The sequence below is a fragment of the Lethenteron reissneri genome, chromosome 31, assembly GCF_015708825.2.
Source record: "Lethenteron reissneri isolate LAM-NWPU_2019-01 chromosome 31, ASM1570882v1, whole genome shotgun sequence".
NCBI classification, from domain to species: domain Eukaryota; kingdom Metazoa; phylum Chordata; class Hyperoartia; order Petromyzontiformes; family Petromyzontidae; genus Lethenteron; species Lethenteron reissneri.
Genome location: NC_083809.1, coordinates 12,928,453 through 12,948,157, shown reverse-complemented (window position 1 = coordinate 12,948,157; position 19,705 = coordinate 12,928,453). Strand labels below are relative to the sequence as shown.

Below are 19,705 nucleotides of genomic sequence, written 5' to 3'. Positions count from 1 at the left end.
GTCAGGTCAGATAGTGTCCTTACAGGTCTTGCTGGACTGGCTACATGAAGTACGAACAGTGGCAATGGCAAACACCTCGAATGCCCAGGCCGCAAATGAACGACACAAAATGCCAGGGAATCACCAAAGAAAGTACGTACTTGGCAAGAAGGTATGGCTGCATTGTCCACAGGTCCCACTACATATCTCTGCTAAATTGCATCGACCATGGCAGGGCCCTGTGGAAATATTTGAAGTAAAGTGGCTGCAATGTGTACGTGTGAAATTGGAACGTCGCCGTTGGTACATTAACCCATTACGCCTAAAACATATTTCCATCATCACCTGAGCACCTCATCCCCATGCCCTGTTTCGCCGGAGTCTGGGGTGTCGACGGAGCCGCCGCAGCCGCCAGCAACACCATAATCACAAGTGAATCACCCTGTGCCACCCACAGGGCTGAGTGTGACCCAGGACGCATCGAAGCAAGACCCTGCAGCGGATGTCGGGTCGGTCACAAGATCCCAGGCAAAATTTGTACAAGATGGTGCTGACGATGGGCTGGTCGGCGCGGCAAACGATTGCAACCATTGTTCCCACAATCCTATTTTTGTTATTGTTCCTAATTGTGGGAGGTGCAATGTCTGCACTGATATAATTATCCCAAACACGCTGTAATTGCATTTGTTTATTGCCACACTGTCGACACAAATGTTGTATGATACCACTGTGTTCGGTATTAAATCCCCATGGACTCCTTGTGTTCTGAAGGAGGTCGGTCATTCCTCCCTTAAAGTTATCCGGGACGGCTTGGTTTTTTCAGGGGGGGAGGGAGCGATGTAATGATCTAAACATGGCCCTAAGCCAATATGCAGCCAAACGGCTATTTAAAAAAATAAAGGTCTCCGATTGGAAGAAAGAGGACTGAACGGTAATTGGTCGGGAGGCAGACTTTTAAAAGGATTGGAGTAATAAGGTTTGAACGAGAAATCGGAAAACAGAAAGTTTCCATTAGAGGGGAAGGCCAGGGATTGGCTAAAGGGAAAAACAAGGACAAGAAGGTTCGAGGAAGGGGTGCTGACGAATATATAAGGGGAGAGCACGAGGAATGGGGACGTTTGGAGGAAGTTACAAGCTGGAAGGCACGCATGAAGCCTAGGGTCCTTTATTGTGGCTGTGTCCAAATAAAAGTGTCTCTCTTTACCTCGTCGTCTGAGTTGTTACACAATTGATTACAAAGAGCAAGAGTATCCATTCAAACACATGTATAATATGGAACTTTATTTCAAAGATCAAGCAGATACCCCTTCCAATTCCATTAGTAACCCAATAATGTCCTTTTACAAGATTAAGCTTATATATAACTTCATTTCCTTTAAAAAAAATGCTAGGCATTCATAAAATAAATGTATATTACGATACTAAAAGGCAAATGTGGACATATATGTTTATTTCTATGCATGGCCAGGACTCCATCTTAAATATCGAGGTACCTTATTTCCTTTTAGTCTACAAAGATACGTAAAAGCTTAGAATAGAACATAATTAAAATATATTGTGACTGTTTCACCAATTTTATCCCGATTGTGGTATAGGCAGAGCAGTGCAACCCTTCATGTTAGAAAACAGCCCACCGGAGGGGATATCACAGACCTACATCTGGAGATCCCATCAAGTGACGTCTGGTCCACACACAATAGAGTACAGTAGAAACGTATTTTAAATGTTGACGTTGAAAATAACGTCATCGTTGACAATGTTAAGAAAAGTTATATTCAAAAACTCTTCAAATATAATAGTAACTGCAATACAATCAAGACAAGCAATGCATATTTAACATTTGATTTCATTTTCATATGTAATTTAAACAGCAGAATTATAGTATATTTCATAAGATTTTGAGTGGATTACTAAGCATTGTTTTGCTTCACTGAAGAACAATTAAACATGTATCAAACATAACTTTTAAAAATGGGTAAAACTTATTTTTTATTCATACTTAGCAATTATGTTAATGTGTGTTTTGCCATTAATTGAGGCTCCACTTTGAGTAAGCTATGAACACGACACACCTTCTGTCTGAGACACCGTCGGATCTCCGAGTCCCTTAGTCCATAAATAAAAGGACTAATAAATCTTGGACTGATAAACATACAAAAATACAAAAATGTTTTGATCGTATACTTCAAATCAGAGTTGTTCACGGTTAGGTCTATCAACGTGTTAAATGGTTGGATTCCAAAAGCACTCAGATATAATATTAACTGCAGTGCATGCAGCCTAAGAGTACGTTTGGCTTTGGTGGCCTGAGACTCACCGGAAGCAGCTTGCTTAGCTGCTTTTGCAACAAATATATATGTGCTTACAAGTATAATAATACTTACACAAAAAAATATCACAAGCAGTGATTGTCTTATATATGTAACATTATAGCTTTGTTCCAAAACATATTTTTCGTTTATATTATAACAAGAATCAATTGTTTGATGAAATACTGAGGCATAATTTGTGAACGTAAATATAATTTCTATAATAGGAAAAATGAACGAAACAAACCAAATCACACCCAGGCATCTGAGAGAAGATTTATGGTTAAAGATGCTGTGATAACGCAATGGGTTGCATATGGCAACATATCTCTCTATGGCCATAAAGGCGATGCAAGCGACCCCATTGTTAAACAATCCTCTATACAAACTTGCATAAAAGTAGCAGCCTCCAACGTTAAAGCTAATCCTAGATAAAAACATAATAGAGGGAATGTCAATGATAAATAAAAATATGCAATCACTAATTACCAGGTTTACAAAAAATATGTATTTAGGGTTTTCCCGTAATTTACTTTCGCCAAAAATTGTTAATATCATACAAACAAGAAATGCTGTACACGGTAGAATGCTAATGATGACAATAATATCAGAAAATGTATTATAAGTGTGTATAAATCCAAGTGTAGAGCTGTTATTTTCTTTTGAAACATTGACATCCGAAGAAATGGTTGACGTCATCATAGTTGCTGCAAACACAAAAATACACGTATTTTGTTTAATCCCTTCTCACACATATAGACGAATATGTAGTGTTGTCGACCCACTTTCAATGATTGTCTGGAAACGCATTTGTAGTCATTATATAGCTGTTCAATTTGTTAACCACACATATATTTAAACTCTTAGGTTTTTTCGGTTCAAATCTAGAATATATATTTAAAATCACCACACAGAAGAGCCAAAATGGCCTACATATTTTATTTTGAGTAAATCATACAATTACAAATTATTGAGGTCCACATTTAAAAAAAAAATATTTTAAATGTTAAATTCCTTGTTGTCATCATCAGCAGCAGCAGTCATAACCTACCCAATACTGGTAGACAGCCTCTCCGAGCCATCACCATTTCTCACAGATTCACAATGCAATAATCCATATACCTCTTGCACCAGAACTAATTTCATGACTAACTGCGCCGTATGGTCCCCCTGGACGTGTGGAGGTAGATTTTATCGTAATTACGGATGCATAAATATATTTATCTCTCCGGGAATCAGAGTTTTAGTTTCTGTATGGTGGGAGAAACAGCTTGGCGGATGGTGCGGTCAGAGTGTCCGTTCATCCTGAGGGCCCGATGTACATGTCTTAATTCACCGGCCAGGTGGTATTGGTCAGAAATGCCATGAGCTCTGTGGTATAGCGTTTTGATGAGAGAATTCTTTTGAAATGGGTGGTTGTGGGAATCCGGTTTCAAGTAGGAATCTGTGTGGGTGGCTTTCCTGTAGACAGAATGTCCCAAGGATCCGTCAGGTCTCCTCTCAAACAGAATATCTAAGAATGGTAGTTTGCCATCTTTCTCCACTTCCATCGTGAATCTGATGGATGGGTGTCTGGAATTGATGTGGTCCAAGAAGTGGTTTAATGCTGGGAGGCCATGTGGCCAAATGACGAAAGTGTCATCCACATACCTCTTCCACAGGGAAGGACGCAGGGTGGATGTCTGGATGGCGTCTGATTCAAACTTTTCCATGAACATGTTGGCTATCACTGGTGACAAGGGCGAGCCCATAGCGGTACCCTCATTCTGTTTGTAGAAGGTGCCATTCCAGGTAAAATAGGTGTTGGTGAAGCAATGCCTAATCTGCGCAGGTACATCAGAATTCAATCCATGTTGGACCAAGTCCTCAATTATTGTTAGGGTGTCCGGTACTGGGACTTTGGTAAACAGAGATACTACATCAAAACTGACGAGGATGTCATCAGGAGATAGTACCATGTCCTTAACCATAGAGACTAATTGGGTTGAGTTGAGTACTGCCGAAGAGGTCTTGCCTGTGAAGGGAAGCAGAGTATCTGATAGAAACCGGGCTAGTTTGTAGGTATGAGAGTTGATCGTCGACATGATGGGTCGTAGCGGGGAGGTCTTGCCGCCGATGGTTTTAGAGAGGGACGTTTGGTTGGTTCGATTAGGGAAGTCGAACTCGTGAGTAACATCCCAATTTCTGACAATCTAAAAACGGTACTGGCCAAAGGACTAAATTTCGCCGTCACCCCATTTTTATGATATCGGCATGTTCATTGACATGTTCATTGATTTTACCCGAAATTAACTCTGTCACTTATTTTTGCGAGTTGTTGCGAGTCGGTGACTGCTTTAGTGTTAAAATATGGTGCTGTATTTTTAGGATAGTGTGTTTATAATATCATTTTATGAGATATCCACATTTATTTAATATTTTTCATCGGCAGTTTTTATTGAAAATGCAATATTTGATATATCAAAAACCTGATGTGATAGACAAAAACTGATGCCAGATTTGGAATCAGCACCCCAAAATTACCTTAATCCCGTTGAAATACCTTATGCCAGAAAAGGTGTGTTGACCAGTGTTATCAGAGTTGTGTTTTTTGTTTGCATTCCGACCGCAGGTATTGTGGTCATTGCAAACATGACTCCTTGTAAAAAAGGTGTCAGTTTTGTTGCCAGATAAAAGGGTAAAAAGCCAATTATCATATTTTGCTACTGGCAAAGGAGGTTCCAATGGTGAGGGATGCTGAGCGTAATATCGAACACATAATCTAGATAACATGATTAATAAAATAATGATCCTTCAACAAACCTAGTAAGAATACATCTTGACTTGAAGCTTTCGTGACTGCAGGAATTCATATTCTTTGGGTCTTTCGGTAAAGTCACGTAGACAGAACAATAAAATAATACAAAATTAAAATAAACTGAATAAAAAAAAATAATAAATATCACGACGTTTCGATCACAACACAAGCAATCGTCATCAGGTGAAAAAAGAGGGGGGAAACTGCTGAGGCAGGCTGTTAGAAAGGTTTGAAATGGGTGTAGCCCAAGGGTCAGAAACGAAGTGGGCGAAGCTAGTGATGTTGAACTGAGAGAGATTAGCATGTTAATGTAAGAGATTAGGATGTCAATGTAAACGGCGGCTGTGTAAACGAAGTGGGCGGGGCTAGTGATGTTAAAGTGAAAGAGATTAGCATGTGCATGTAAGAGATTAGCATGTCAATACAAACCGTGGCTTTGTTAGTGTGAACCTGTTAATGTAAAATCAGAGAGTCGAAAATAACTGCTAACATCAGAAGGTAGGATGGAAACATCACAGCCAGTTATGACTTAAACTGGTTAATAACTTCCTTCCAATGATTGCTCAGTTTGTACCCATCTTCTCGGTTGAAATTGTGTCTGTGTCTTTATATCTGGATGGCTTCATGAACGATTTTTTTGTTAGCCAGTGGATTTGCAGAGTAACTTCGTCTTGGAGAAATCAATTTCGTGTGAGCCCACCGCATTAAAACAATGATTAGCCACTGCTGAGGTATTGGTCATACCATGTTTCAGATCTGCCTTATGTTCACGAACGTAGTCGCTTAGTTTCCCCAATGTAACTTACTGCAACAGGCACAGTTTAGTTTGTAGATGCCGTGTATGTCATGTCAGGGATCACATCCTTCACAGATGGAATCAGATAACGAATTTAATGTACTGTGTTAAATCGAACCTGGAACTTGTATTTGCTCATGATTTTGGAAATATTTTTAGTGACCCCTGCTATGTATGGCAAGGTGATGGTTTTGATTGGGTCCTCATATGGTTCTTTACCCATGGTTGGGGATACAGCTTTGCGGATTGTGCAGTCCAAATATCCATTCATCTTGAGGGCTTGGCGCACGTGCTACATTTCACTGGATAGGTGGTGCTGGTCGGAGATGCAATGGGCCCTATTGTGTAGTGTTTTGATGAGGAAATTCTTCTGGGCTGGATAGAGGTGGGAATCAGGCTTTAGATAGGAATCCGTGTAGCAGTTACATTGGGGAAATGAAACGACATGTCTCGGACCGTGTTCGCGAACACAAGGAAGATGTGCAACACGGCAGAACCAATACCTCTGACGTGGCTGATTACTGCTTGAACGCGGTGGGCTCACACGACATTGTTTTTTCCGAAACTAAGGTACTCTGCAAACCTTCGGGCTACCATCAAAAATTTGTTCATGAAGCCATCCAGATATATGAACACAGAGATAACTTCAACCGAGAAGATGCGTACAAATTGAGCAATCATTGGAAGGACGTTATTCACCAAGTAAAGCCTTAACTGGTTGTTGATGTTTCCATCCTACCTGCTATTGTCAGTCGTTTTTTACGACTCTCATTACCAAGTTAAATGATTTTACTTTAACGGGTTAAATGTCTCACTAACAAAGCCAACGTTGCCCCCTTTCGCTCGATGTGGCGGTGGCTCTCGCTTTTTAGCAGACTATAACATGGCTGTGATGTTGTTGTGTGTGTCTCTCTGTGTGTGTGTGTCCCTCAATTTGTGTTTGTCTCTCTCTCTCTATGTGTCTCCCTGTATGTCTCTCTCTCACATTGTCTCTTTGTGTGTTTGTGTGCCTCTCTCTCTCTCACTTTGTGTGTGTGTCTCTCTCTGGGTGTGTCCCTCTGTGTGTGTCTCCTGCCAGCGGGCGTTCGACACTTCACGTGGCCTCAAGGTGCACATGGCCTGGCACAAGCGTCGTAGTGATGTCACCACCACTTAGTGGCGAATGGCGGTTGTTGTTGTTGTTGTCTCTGTATGTGTCTCTCTCTGTGTGTCTCTCTGTGTGTGTCTCTCTAGGTGTGTCTATTTCTCTATGTGTCTCTCTGTGTGCTTCTCTCTCTCTGTGTTTCTGTGTGGTCTCTCTGTCTGTGTGTGTGTGTCTCCTGCTGTGCGCTCTATCCCCCTAGTGGCTGATATACCGTCATTACATTCGCCTTTCCTTCACCCTGTTCAAGCGCTGCCTTTCCTTCACCCTGTTCAGCACTGCCTTTCCGTCACCCTATTCAGTGCCCTATCCCCATTGTGGCTGATATACCGTTAATACACATTGACATGCTAACTCTCAGAATACAATGGCCACCTCCTCAGCACAAGCTCCAGCCCCCCACTCACTTGCCCGATGCAGCAACCCCCCTCCCCCATCTCCCGGCTCTATATATAAGGGCTTGTTTCAGCAGCCTGTTTCTCACTCCCACCTGAAGACAGTTGCTTGTGTGGCGATCGAAACGTCGTGATCTATTATTTCTTTTTTTACCTACGTGACTTTACAGAAAGAACCAAAGAGTATGGATTCCTGCTGTCACGAAAGCTTCAAATCAAGAAGATTACCATTCTTGGATGTTTTAATCGAAAAGAGACCAGATGGCTCAATGGGACACTGTCTACAGGAAAGCCACCCATACAGATGCCTACCTAAAACCTGACTCCCACCACCATCCATCCCATAAGAATTCCCTCATCACAACTCTATACCACAGAGCTCGTTGTATTTCCGACCATCACTACCTAGCCAGTGAACTGGAACACGTACACCAAGCCCTTGAGATGAATGAATATTCAGACTACACAATCCGTAAAGCTATCACCCCAACTGTTGGGAAAGAGCCATCTGAGGACCCAATCAAAACCATCACCTTGCCATACATAGCAGGAGTCACCAAAAATATTTCCAAAATTATGAGCAAACACAACATCCAGGTTTGATTTAACACAGTACATTAAATTCGTAATCTGATCCCATTTGTGAAGGATATGATCCCTGACATGCAATACCCTGGCGTCTACAAACTAAGCTGTGCCTGCGGCAGTAGTTACATTGGGAAAACTAAGCGACATGTCTCAGACCGTGTTCGTGAACATAAGGCAGATCTGAAACACGGTAGGACCAATACCTCAGCCGTGGCTGATCGTTGTTTTAATGCGGTGGGCTCACATGAAAGACGAAGGTACTCTGCAAACCCACTGGCTATCAACAAAGATTCGTTCATTAAGCCATCCAGATATATAGACACAGAAACAATTTCAACCGAGAAGATGGGTTAAAACTAAGCAATCATTGGAAGGACGTTATTAACCAGTTTAAGTCATAACTGGCTGTTTTCATCCTACCTTCCGATGTTAGCAGTTAATTTCGACTCTCTGATTTTAAATTAACAGGTTCACACTAACAAAGCTGCCGTTTACATTGACATGCTAATCTCTTACATTGGCATGCTAATCTCTCTCACTTTAACATCACTAGCCCCGCCCACTTCGTTTATGACCTTTGGGCTACACTCATTTCAAACCTTTAAAACAGCCTGTGTCAGCAGTTTTCTCCCCTCTTTTTTCACTTAATGACAATTGCTCGTGTTGCGATCGAAACGTCGTGATATTTTTTTTTTATTCACTTTATTTTCATTTTTATGATTTATTATTTTATCGTTCTATTTACGTGACTAGCAAGAAGAGTTTGGAGTCAAATTAGTCTTTGACACATAAAATAAGAACATATTTAATGCCTCTTAAACCAGTTTAGTAATATTGATATTCAATGATAGATCCGATTGTCGTGTAAGGCACATGAATGGTTTACTTTGGCGATGCATATAATCATACGTGATGCTGAAACTACATATGTCCATTTATTTTTTGTTTTTTTGTTATTGAATGTAACCAAGTTTTTTGTCATTTCTATCAATAACTGTTTCCACGTTATTAGTGAATTATGAAGTTTCTGCACACTGGGTAGCTAAATGTCTGTTACTTTCATCTCGTGATATAAATGAGTATGATAAGTGACAACTCCACCTCGGGTGTCCAAAATCCAGTGGATATCTAAGACAGTCCCAAGCCTGGATAAAAAGGAAGAGGGTTGGGCAAAAGAGTGCTGACACTTCGGCCATGAAGATAAAAGATTAAAGGAATCGAGTGCACATGACGACTACAGAAGAAGGGTACCAGCTCAGATACACCCCGGTTCAACAAGGTTTTGCCTCCTCAACCAAGTAACCAGGATTGGGTCGAAAAAATTAGCTACCGAAAAGCAGCAGCAGCTACGACACAATCAGAAAACAAAGCAGACACATTCCGAAACAACGAAGACGCAGAGAATGGCGAATGAGGAGATCACAGTAGGGGCATGGAACGTGAGAATACTATGGGCAACAGGACAGTTAGAGCTGCTAAGGAAGGAAATTGAAAGATACAGGTACGACATGCTAGGACTGACAGAAATTAGATGTGCAGGAACAGGGAAGATAAATTACTGATGAAGTGGCCTGGTCACGGGAAGAAAAGTGCATACGAGAAGAGTAGGGTTCTTGTTGACCGCAAAAGGCAAAGCATCATTATTGAAATACAGGCTGGTTAGTCCGAGATTAATTGTAGTGAGATTTAATGGTCAACCACCAAATATATCTGTCCTACCAATACCATACAAATATATGCACCAAAATAAGACAGTGCAGAATACGATATTGGAGAGTTCGACGAAATGCTGGAACGCACGTTAAAGGAACTTCCTCGGAAAATGTTAAGATAATTGTGGGAGACTGGAACGAAAAAAAATGGGAAGGATAACACAGGATAGGAAGGCATAATGCAAAGGTATGGATATGTCAAATAAATTCACTGGCTGAAAAACTTCTGAATTCGCTTGAAATCATGACAAACATACTGAACAAATAGACATGGAGAGCACCGTATGGAAAACGTACGAATATCATGTATATGGTAATGATCAACAGACGCTAGAAAACATCAGTTCGACGATGCAGAACATTGCAAGGAGCCAATGTGTCATTGAACCACAGCTTCGCACTATGCAAACTATGACTAAAACTAACACGTATATCCAGAAAGCAATATGAGAAGAAGAGGAACATAGAAGCACTCGAGAACGAGGAGAAGGGGATATATGAAGATGAAATATCGAGTAGAATCAGGGAGGCAAAAAATAGAACACCTTTTCCTAGTCAGCAAGGCATGCGCACTGAAGCACATCGTGGAGCAAACAGTAGAAATAAAAATACCCTTAGTAGTAAAACCCAGAAGGAAATGGATAACTGAGAAAATCTTGGAACTAGCACAGGAAAAGAGAAAAATGAGGCTAAAGATAACATAATCTGATTACATGGTGACTAAGTACAAAAAGCTAAGCAATGAGGGAAGGACATCATCAAAGAGCATAAGCAGGAATGGCTGGAAAAGCAATGTAGCGAGATTGAATACTATGCTGGAGAATACAAGACCTGGGAGGTGAACAAAGTAGTCAAGAGCACAAATATGAAGTGGCAACCAAGGCAAACAGCTATTAAAGGCAATATCTTGATGGACAAAGAAAAGACAAAAAAGAGATGGACTGAGTATTGTAGCGATTTGTATAGGGATACGGATCAATAGAATAAAGAGCTGCTAGATGAACTAGAAAATATATCCCCACCACCAAGGGATTATGAAAATTCTAACATCTTGCATGAACATTTTTAAATGGCAATAAAACATCTGACAAAAATAAAAGTCCAGAAGTGGACAGCATAAGCGAATAAATGATAAAATCTGGAGAGAAGGAACTTATAAAATAAATCCATGAGCTTTACGAGCAAGTATGGACAGAAGGGAAAATACCAGAGAAGTGGAGAAAATCCATACTTGTGACGATACCCAAGAAAGTAGATCTCACCAATCATAAAATTTACATAACCATCGTACTAATGAGCCAAATGGGGAAGATACTTATAATATATCAAGGGACCTCCTTTGCCAGTACCAAAATATGATAATAGGTTTTTCAAGTCATGACCCCTATTTTATGGCAAAACACCAAACTGGCTATCAACAAAGATTAATTCATGAAGCCATCTATATATACTGACACAGACACAATTTAAACTGACAACATGGTTATAAACTCAGCAACCATTGGAAAGATGTCATCAACCACTTTGGGTCATGACTTGATTTGTGTTTTCTTGTCAACCTCAACCGTCAGCAGTGTGGGTGTGTGGAGCGAGGTGCAATGGTTGCCTGGAGGCCCTTTAGGTGGAGATCCACTGCCGGCCTACGTGACTTTACTGAAAGAACCAAATAATATGAATTCCTGCAGTCACGAAAGTTTTAAGTCAACATTTAAAAGTCTTCTGTTCAGAAAAATGGAAGGAACCAGAAAGTCTAGATTTGAAGTTTTCGTGACTGCAAGGGTCCATACTATTTTTACCTACGTGACTTTACCGAAAAAACCAAAGAGTAGGAACCAGAAAGATTGAAATAATGGCTTGACGACTTAAGAGATTGGTGCCATGAAAATGTGCACTTCTTGAGCATATTGGCACAAGACAGAGGAAAGTGGACACAAATTACTAAATGTGCAGAGAAGACCTATGGGCTATCTGCCCATGGGTCCTGATGATGATGCTATATGACATGTACCGTCATCTCCAAAGCAATTGGCTACATTGTAAGTTGAAGATAATAATTCAATAAAAAAGAGAAGATAATATTGGAGACCAAGACAAAGCAGAGCCTTGTGTAACACCATAGTTAATAGTGAAATGCATTGCATTGGCAACCAACAACCACAACATATCAGAAGGAAATATATCCAAGCTTGCAAATTAAAATGGGTGCCACATGTTGGTCAACTGGCACGTATTGCACAATGCCATACCAGATCAATGATTTAACAATCTCAGGGGCTATGGGCATAAACTCTCCAAAATGTTTAAGGCTTGAGCTGAAAATATGAGTCACATGAGCTGACAGATCACCTTTAGGTCGTGCTTTATGAATCCATACGGATGTATGTACTATATATATATTCTTAGGTTTTTTCGGTAAAGTTCACGTAGGTAAAATTAATAAAAGTAAAATAAAATAAAAATCATGACGTTTCGGAGGCAACACAAGCTTCCGTCTTCAGGTGGAACCGTCACAGCCACGACAGCTGTATCAAGTAAATGAGAGATTACAAGAGCTACCATTCCGTATATATAATGGTTGAAGAGGGGAAGGGCCAAGTACTGCACACTTTTTATTAATATGGTAAGGTGAGGCTTAAGACTAAGAATAGACTACATAACAAAAGACTGAGCCTTTGTTATGGAGAGGTGCGGTTTGTGACTACGCCTAGCCTACATAACAAAAGTGTGAAAAAAGAAAAAACTAAACCTGGTAAAACAAAACTAGCTGTCTATCAATAACCTGTAATAGTTGTGTGTCAAATAAGATGGTTCAAATAAGTGTAGTTAAATCTTTTTTGCATGGTTAATCATATCTTTCCAATGATTACTCAGTTTGTAACCATCATCACGGTTGAAATTATGTCTGTGTTTGTATATTTGTATGGCTTCGTGTACAAACCTTTGATGGTAGCCAGGAGATTTGAAGAGCACCTTGGTCTCGGAAAAGACAATTTCATGAGAGCCCACATAGTTGTAGCAATGATCGGCAACGGCCGAAGAATCAGTTCTACCGTGTTTCAGATCTGACGATCAGAAACATGACGTTTTGTTTCTCCAATGTAGCGATCACCACAACTGCAACTCAATTTGTAGACTCCAGGATACTGTAAGTCAGGAACGACATCCTTCACAGATGGAATCAGATAACGGATTTTATGCACTGTACTGAATCAGACTTGGATCTTATGTTTGTTTAGAATTATAGAGATCTTTTTGGTCACGCCTGCTATGTATGGTAACGTGATAGTTTTGGTCGGAGTTTCATGTGGCTGTTTCTGTATGGTGGGAGAAACAGCTTGGCGGATGAGTTGCAGTTGTGGTGATTTCTACATTGGAGAAACGAAACGTCATGTTTCTGATCGTGTCCGCGAGCACAAGTCAGATCTGAAACACGGCAGAACTGATTCTTCGGCCGTTGCCGATCATTGCTACAACTCTGTGGGCTCTCATGAAATTGTCTTTTCCGAGACCAAGGTGCTCTGCAAACCTCCTGGCTACCATCAAAGGTTTGTACACGAAGCCATACAAATATACAAACACAGACATAATTTCAACCGTGATGATGGTTACAAACTGAGTAATCATTGGAAAGATGTGATTAACCATGCAAAAAAAGATTTAACTACACTTATTTGGACCATCTTATTTGACAACTATTACAGGTTATTGATAGACAGCTAGTTTTGTTTTACCAGGTTTAGTTTTTTCTTTTTTCACACTTTTGTTATGTAGGCTAGGCGTAGTCACAAACCGCACCTCTCCATAACAAAGTCTCAGTCTTTTGTTATGCAGTCTATTCTTAGTCTTAAGCCTCACCTTACCATATTAATAAAAAGTGTGCCGTACTTGGCCCTTCCCCTCTTCAACCATTATATATACGAAGTGGTAGCTCTTGTAATCTCTCATTTACTTGATACAGCTGTCGTGGCTGTGACGGTTCCACCTGAAGACGGAAGCTTGTGTTGCCTCCGAAACGTCGTGATTTTTATTTTATTTTACTTTTATTAATTTTAATTTTTTACCTACGTGACTTTACCGAAAAAACCTAAGAATATGAATCCTTGCAGTCACGAAAGCTTCAAATCTACTGTATATATGTTGAACTTATTTCGCACCGTGGATGGCCAACTGTGCTAATCGGAGGTGTGGGGTGGGACAACAGCCTAAACAAAAAACATTCTAGTGTATGTTGTTTAACTGTGAATTATCGAACTAATCATACGTACTGCATATTATCAAATTAACATGAGCCATTGCAATTCATATGACATTAATCCCCCTCTGGTCTTCGCACCTGATAGGCTCACAGTGATGATATCACCTTTATTCCTCGATTCTGGCAAATTGCCTGATGAAGCTGGTTATAATCACCAGCGAAACGTCGTACTCAAATTGTAAATGTTGTGGGATTACACTCCAACACACCAGTGTGCTGAAGTAGCAACTAATTGACACGTTTTGTTTGGTTAACAAACCTTACTAATTGGCTGTGTCGGGGGGTGGCGGGTTTAACGACACATTTATATTCACGAGATCTAACCCAAACAACTTTTGTTATGGAAAATGAACTCCAAGTGATTATTTTTTTTAAGGTAAATTCTATCAAATTTGAATAGTAAAGCAGTTTTAGTGATATGATGATAGTCATTTATAGAATTTGAATCACCAGAGTGTGGGTAATATGCAAGAGCTTGAATAATATGAGTGTTTTGTGAGTGGTAAATGCATGATGCGTGTGTCTAATGAGTGCTGTCTGGTGATGAGTGTTTGATGCACAAATATGTACTAGCAAAACATCCAAAGTATAACGAGTGCAGTGTGCCTTATGAAAATTCCAAGTTAATTAAGTTGTGCAGTCTGTTTACGGAATATCCACTGTTGCTTTTACGTGAAGCATCGTTCACCAGGTGATAATTTATGCACTTAGACCTGGGCGCTCTGTCATTATAAAGTTTAACTAATTCATTGGTATATTTACCGACGTACGAAGTTTCCTTAATAATATTTCCTATTTAATTTCCGTTAAGAGGCTGTTATCGTTGTTAAAAAACTATTGTTCAGTCAGACTGTGAGAATCGTCTGTTTTAACCGGGGTTAGTCATACCAAGTGAGACGGTAGAAGATGGATGAATGGGTGTGTTCTTCATCAACCTGCAACGATCACCAGGGTGGAATACCAGTCACAAATCTTCGAAGCATAGCAGAGCGAAACATTTAATTACAGCATCTGAAAACAAGACCATAGCTCGTGCTTTAGATAAAAAGGTTCATGCTAAGCATAACTTGAGACAAGAAATTGCATTTAAGAAATACAGAAAAGTAGTTTCATAAATTGCGAATTTAATATACCTGGCTTTTTTTTTATATATCTCGATAAATAGAATGAAAATGGCAGAACAAAAGTAAGAGATCATCAAAGCAAAAAAAGTGATAAAGTAATGACACCAGAGAGTTACAACGTGGGTAGCAGGGTAAGAAGTAGGGTTTTTAAACGACAAATGTAAACCGGTAAACACTTCCATAATTAATTACCGGTTTTGAATGTCTTGAACCTGTAATAGTTTCCAGTTAAAATTTCGTCATGATTGCACTGATTGGCAAGTGGCCGAAGCGCATTGCCCTCATTTCTCAGTTAAAAGGTGAAGATGTAATCCTGACATTGCTTGTTTGCTCACGGCACTACTGGTGGAATAGCCGCCACTGGATGAAGTTTTAGAGAGTACTTAGTCCACTCTTCCATGCTGACCAGACTTATCTGCAGAGGGCACACCTACACCTTAATCCACCACACCATACCTAACAATTGTCTAACTGTTGTGAACTAATTTATACTGCCAGTGGACAGAGGAACATTTTTTTTAAGTTGGCCCATTGCTTCATCTGCCACCCTAGTAGATTTAATGGAAACGGTGACCTCTAGATTGCAAGTCCAGTGTTCTATCCATTACACATCCCTTCGTAAAATGTGCATATTGATTGCTCTAGACCTATCCATATATTGAGGGGTTTTATCGGTTACTGGAAATGCTATAAAACTAGTTTAACATCAACAAGCTATTGATAACTAACGTTTCTTCACTCACAAAGACAACGTTCTCGCTATTTAACGTATATACTGTATGGGCAACTTATGCGAGCGAGCCTCTATTGCTATGGAGTAATGTGGCCAGCACCTCGTCTGATACTGCACAAAAGTAATGGCGAACACCAGCCAATTAACTCGTCCCCAGGCGTTCCCACTCCTGAAAAAGGTGCTTTCTATAAAATAACTACAGGGCAATGCGTCGTCGGCTCTCCCATTAAATGCTTACCAACATTAAATGCATTTAAATAGTTTTATTTTTACCCTGAAATGTAATTGCCGTTTACACTTGCTGTACCTTCACGGCTTCTGACTTGAGAACAACATGAGACTTGGTGTAGGGTGAGCGGTCAGCTCGAGTGACAATGCCGTGTTGTATCACTCATCCATTTGCTTGCCTGCTTTATAGGGGAGACGTGTTGCAAGTCCAGTGTTAAATGCCAGCCAACTTGATCTATTCTGTTGATGACTATCCCACCATTCGTGGATTTTTTGATAGATGCGTCAAATCACGTGAATTGTTCACTTTGGCTGAGAGTAGAGTCCTGTATGGGTCTAACTTAACCCGCAAACTGACCCGTGACTATCCAACCCTACCCGAACCCGCAACCCATTATAACACGACAATATTGGACATCTGTGAAACTGCTCCACATCTGTGAAAAGACTGGATATCTGTGAAAAAGATCTTCATACTTAACTCACAACCCGACCCGACCCCACTTTTTTTCGATCAATTACGTCTACGTTTCGATGCTACAGTATTCTCGCAGTGTTAAAGTGCTCACTTCCACTAAATCTAAAGGCCTCCGATCTTAAATACGAATCGTGGAAAACATGTAACCACATATGCACGTGTGTAAGTTGAACTTATTTCGCACCGTACGGAGCCAACCATGCATATGAAGGTTAAGGTGAAAATTCATATTTGTAGAAAACAAACTTAGAGGAGTCGTCTACATAAGAACGTTGAATAAAAAAGAATAGAATAATGTTGGTGCATCATGGTCATCCAACCGGAAGCCGAAACTTAGTAGTTTTGAGGGTTAGCTGCGAGGACTCAAGCTGGGAGTGCCGCAAAGCATCACAAGTCCTGATGTCAGCAAGCAGAAATGTAACCACTTATCAGAGAGCACATGAGTCAACATTCATTGCTAAACAAGAGTATTATATCTTGATTTGAGGCTTTCGTGACTGCAGGAATTCATACTCTTTGATCTATTAAAATAAAATAATAGGTGATCTATTATTTTATTATTTTCTATCTACGTGACTTTACTGAAAGAACCAAAGAGTAAGAGTATTATAGAGTACGTTTGGAAAGCTGAACTCGTTAATAAAAGTATCACACTTATTTGCCTTACTATGCATTTTTTATAAACTACATTCTACTAGATATGTACTACGCTTCAGAAATATGGATTTTGACAAAAATTTAAACAAAAGCTGAAGGTTGTGTAAAGACGCATAATGAGGTGGATGTCTGAAATTAAAATTGGAAACAAGAAGAGCACATGGATTAGGCAAAAATGCATGCCAGAGATAACACATTGACTCGTCGGGAAAGTAATTGCACTTGGGCAGAACACATCGTTGGAAGGGATGATGACCGATGAACAAAAGAAAATGCACCTGAAAGAACGATCACAACAGAGATGTAGTTATTAGATCAGCTTACGGACAGGATTTGGATAGACTGTGGAATCGCAGGACCGCAACGAATGTTGACCGCTGGGGAGGCCTTCAACGAGGCGACGATTGAAAAACATGATTAGTAGAGTGACAAACGCGAATCTATACATCTATCCTATCGCACTATTTTCCATTGAAAATTGGTTTTATACCCTTACCTGTAATATTAAGACTTTCACATAACGCTTTTGAAAACGAGAACACATTTTGCAATCCCCAAAAACCACTATAATACATAATCCCCTTTTCTCTCCACCTGATGACGACCGCTTGTGTTGCGATCGAAACGTCGTGAGTTTTTTTTAATATTTTTTGCATTTTTTAATTTTTTAAAAAAATTTAATTTTCATTTTATTTTCTATCCATGTAACTTTACCGAAAAAAATAAGATTATTAATAAGCTTTTGATATTTTTTAAATGTAGGAATACATCCCTCCCCCATTGAGAAATGCAGGATATGCTTAATATTCCCATGGAAATTATTATAATATTCATATCACTCAGAATTCGGGAAGTAAAGTAATTCAATGCAGTTTTAAATAAATAAAAGTGACGTGCGTTAGGCATTGAAATCAACATTAAATTAGAAAAAATAACGGGTTCATAAAAATCTGAGCTTTTGAATGTAAGAGAGGAAAACGATGTCAACTACATACTTGCCTATTCGTAAGCCAATGGACCCTTGTTATATTTTAGGAGGATAACTCTGAGCCAGTTTCGACCTTCTCGCAATAACAAGTAGATTGTAATTTTAGGATATTTCCCCAGCACTACTCTTACTAGCTTTAGCTTGACAAAAAAAAATCAAATCGTCTTACTACACAAATTTATAATGTGCATTTACTGCGTTTTAACGTGTCTGGAAATGTGGTCACTTCGTAAATTAGAATTATATAGCACTGCACATGAATGCCAAAATCCAAACCGAAGCTGGTATTTTGAAGGCAGTTATGCTGCAATTATTGGCATTTAACCAAATACAACTGTGCGCTTATAGTGAAACTAAAGGAACATGATCAGACTTCATGCTAGATGTACATCAAGGGTTATTCTAGAATAAATAATTACTATACCTGGAGCAACACTCACTGTGTTGTGTGCATCCTATGAATGCATGCCCATTGCCTTATATACATTTTCAGGGCACCCTTCACCAGGGCAACATAACACAACTGAACGATGCGTGACAATACGAGTCATTTTTTCGTGGCTTTAAATAGTGCAGCTTAACAAACACAGTGTGTTGCTGGGATTGATGCAAACAAGCCCATGGTTGTTAAGTTTTAATTGATGTGGGAATAATTGCGAGAAAACTGTGTGAATGATGTCATGGATGCACAATGGTTATTTTTGCCAGGGCATGCTCGGACCTGTATGTGACTTTGTTCATCCACTGTTAAAATGGATGCACAACAGCATCCAAATTGCCGTTTCACTTAAAGTATGTAAACGAAAAACAAACATCTTATTGTCAAAGGAAAGTCATAAGGTCAATGTGAGGTTGCTGCGTGCTCCCTGTGTCTTTCTATGCATTCATTCCATGCCTCTTATGTGTTGTAGACTTATATATTGTAATCTAACCTCTTGTGTAACATGTTGTGTGTCTGTTCAGCTATGATGATTTTATGTTTTATTTGAATACATTTTGATTGAACCTGGATGGATCTTTGATATTTAGGTCACACTTTTTTCCGAAAAGTAATATATGAACAAAACGATGCAGGTATACACTTAAGTTAAACAAATAATCGTATGTATATATTTATAACGGATATATTTCTGCTCTAAAGGGAATTCTGGTTGTGGTCGTAAAGCTACCCCACCCCGACCTACTGTTCCCGCCCACCATTGTTGCGTACACACTCCTCCCCTTCCCCATCCACCACCCCACCATTACCCCCACACGTCACGTTTTTCACAATTTTGGATTTTCACGATGTTGTTATCAGTAAGTCCTCGTTTAGCACGGTAAATGCGTTCAGCATAAAACATTGCCGTGTTAGGTTAAAAACGGGTTCAGCAAAAATACATTTTCCCATAAAACATGTAACGATAAAGTTGGGTGAGATATGATGTACACACACAGTAAAATGGTGGGTACAAATAATTAAGGGTATGCCGCCTGCGTTATTGTATTATACCGCTCAGCCGCGCAACTCATGGATGTAGTTTGT

At 39.7% G+C, this 19,705-nt stretch overlaps 1 protein-coding gene across 2 annotated transcripts; it reads right to left on the bottom strand.

Moving 5' to 3' along the window:
- Positions 1 to 1,319: 1,319 nt before the first annotated feature.
- On the bottom strand, positions 1,320 to 18,620 carry LOC133349842 (odorant receptor 131-2-like). Of its 2 annotated transcripts, XM_061563644.1 has the most exons (5): positions 18,605 to 18,620; positions 17,517 to 17,579; positions 16,137 to 16,239; positions 14,861 to 14,907; positions 1,320 to 2,995 (listed from the first exon to the last, which is right to left on the bottom strand). In XM_061563644.1, exons 4-5 carry the CDS (start codon positions 14,901 to 14,903, stop codon positions 1,986 to 1,988), a joined length of 1,053 nt encoding a protein of 350 aa, XP_061419628.1. In that variant the 5' UTR covers positions 14,904 to 14,907; positions 16,137 to 16,239; positions 17,517 to 17,579; positions 18,605 to 18,620; the 3' UTR covers positions 1,320 to 1,985. The 2 variants fall into 2 exon arrangements, with proteins under 2 accessions (XP_061419628.1, XP_061419629.1); XM_061563645.1 differs by lacking the exons at positions 16,137 to 16,239; positions 17,517 to 17,579; positions 18,605 to 18,620 and having other exon boundaries at positions 14,861 to 14,973.
- Positions 18,621 to 19,705: the final 1,085 nt, after the last annotated feature.